The 1,894-nt window shown below is 58.6% G+C and overlaps 1 protein-coding gene across 1 annotated transcript in view; it reads left to right on the top strand.

The window, feature by feature from the left end:
* Positions 1–1,451, top strand: part of EPHX2 (epoxide hydrolase 2, cytoplasmic) — a 9,221-nt gene extending 7,770 nt beyond the window's left edge. The window contains exons 13-18 of the mRNA XM_010013922.1: positions 216–261; positions 347–449; positions 675–744; positions 822–902; positions 1,208–1,266; positions 1,367–1,451. Of these exons, the coding sequence (XP_010012224.1) occupies positions 216–261; positions 347–449; positions 675–744; positions 822–902; positions 1,208–1,266; positions 1,367–1,451 (444 nt within the window). The remainder of the gene's footprint in view (positions 1–215; positions 262–346; positions 450–674; positions 745–821; positions 903–1,207; positions 1,267–1,366) is intronic.
* The last annotated feature ends 443 nt before the right edge of the window (positions 1,452–1,894 follow it).

Here is a 1,894-nt window from a genome sequence, read left to right as displayed (position 1 = left end):
CCCAGAGCTGCCCAGCCAGTTCCTGCATCCCTTGGGATGCAGCGATACCCAGTGCTGCGTGACTGGTTCATGCATCCAGAGGGATGCAGCAGTGCTCAGTGCTGGTTCCCAGTAAGGAGCCCCAAGTGTGGCAGCCATGGGGAGCCCCCCAGGATGGGTTTTCCTCCCTGTGTGCGATGCCCTCCATGCCTGCCCTCAGTCCCCTCTCTCCACAGGACCGCCTGCCCATCACATTTGAATTCCACCGGGTCCAGGAGCGAGGTAAGGGGTGGGATGCTGTATCAGGGGGGATGCTGCAGGGTGTGGAGGATGCAGCGGGTGGGCAGTGCTGTGTTTCTTATTGCAGGGGGGCTGCTGGTGGGCTTCCCAGAAAACCCTCCTGCCAGCCAGATCCTGCACGGCCCTGAGCTGCAGTACTACGTCCAGTGCTTCCAGAAGTCTGGCTTCAGGTGGGGGCAGGAGCCTGCAGGGCTGGTGCGGTACCCCCCCTGCAGAAGGGGAGCCCCTAAACCCGCCTTGGCCTTGCTTTATAAACTCCAAGAAGGTGCAAGTCTGCCAGGGGAAGGCTGCTTTATCCTTCGAGACACTTCCCGTGCCATGGGCAATGGGATGTTCCCTCTCGTGGTGATGGCAGGAGCTAAATCTCAGCATCTCCACTCTGTTCTCTCTCTCAGTGGCCCCTTGAACTGGTACCGTAACATGCGACCCAACTGGCGCTGGGCCCTCTCTGCCAAGGACAGGAAGGTGAGGGCTGATCCTGCCCTGCGGGGGCATTTGCAGACCCAGCACCTTCCCCACCTTGGCATCCGTGTTCCCTGTAGATCACGATGCCAGCGCTGATGGTCACAGCCGGGAAGGATGTGGTGCTGCATCCCAGCATGAGCAAGGGCATGGAGGAGTGGGTAAGTCAATATAGCCCCAGACCAGCCCAGTCCTGCCTCTGCTTGTGATCAACTTCCATAAGATCCCACTGCGGGAGATGGGCTGGATTTGATCCAGATACAGGGACATCACTTGATTAAAGGGAACAGGCTGATATGGGATGCTGAGGGGGATATTTACCTTCTCCCCTGCCTGCAGCAGACAGAAGGGGATTTGCTCTTGCCAAAATAAAGCGGTGGGGATGTGGGGACAGCCTTGAGGGGTCTCCTGGTACCCCAGTTCTGGCACAAACGACCCCCTCTTACTCTCATCCATCCCTCCCAAGATCCCACAGCTGCACCGGGCGCACATTGAGGAGTGCGGGCACTGGACGCAGATGGAGAGGTACCACAGTTGGCAAGCACAGCCCTGCTCCACTGGAGCTGGGCACCCCTGTATCCCGGGGGATGCCGAATCCTACCCCAGCTCTGTGCCATCCCCCCAGGCCAGCGGTGCTGAACAGGATCCTGGTGGAGTGGCTGGAGGGGCTCCCCCCAGATCCTTCCCTTCCCAAGATCTCCAGGCTGTGAGCCCTGCCCTGTGCCTTCCCTCCTCCCCGGGCTGATTTTGCCTTTAGGGTTAGATTTTTGCCTTTAGGGTTGGATTTTTGCCTTTAGGTATTGTTGGGGTGTCGATGGGTGGAAGTGATGGGTGAGTCAGGGCTGGGAGGAGGGTGGGACAAAGCATCACCCCTGCTTTGTGCAGCTAGAAGATTCGTTGTGAGCTCTCATGGGGGTGTTGGGAGATGGTTTGGGCCTGGACCCATCCTCATGCCATGGCAGGGGCTGTGTTGGGGCTGCCCCATCACCCCAACCCCAGCCCTGGGGCTTCCCTTGCACAGGGGTTTGGATGGAGGGTCCCGGTTGTGGCTGGGGTTTCAATGCGGAGGGGAGGTTTTAGTGCACTAAGAATCATGAATTCTGCCTCAGAAATCACCTTTTGCCTTGTAACATTGACCAATAAAGCACAAAGT

Source organism: Nestor notabilis, unplaced genomic scaffold (assembly GCF_000696875.1).
Source record: "Nestor notabilis isolate BGI_N333 unplaced genomic scaffold, ASM69687v1 scaffold15854, whole genome shotgun sequence".
Lineage (NCBI taxonomy): Eukaryota > Metazoa > Chordata > Aves > Psittaciformes > Psittacidae > Nestor > Nestor notabilis.
This window is presented reverse-complemented; position numbering and strand designations above follow the sequence as displayed.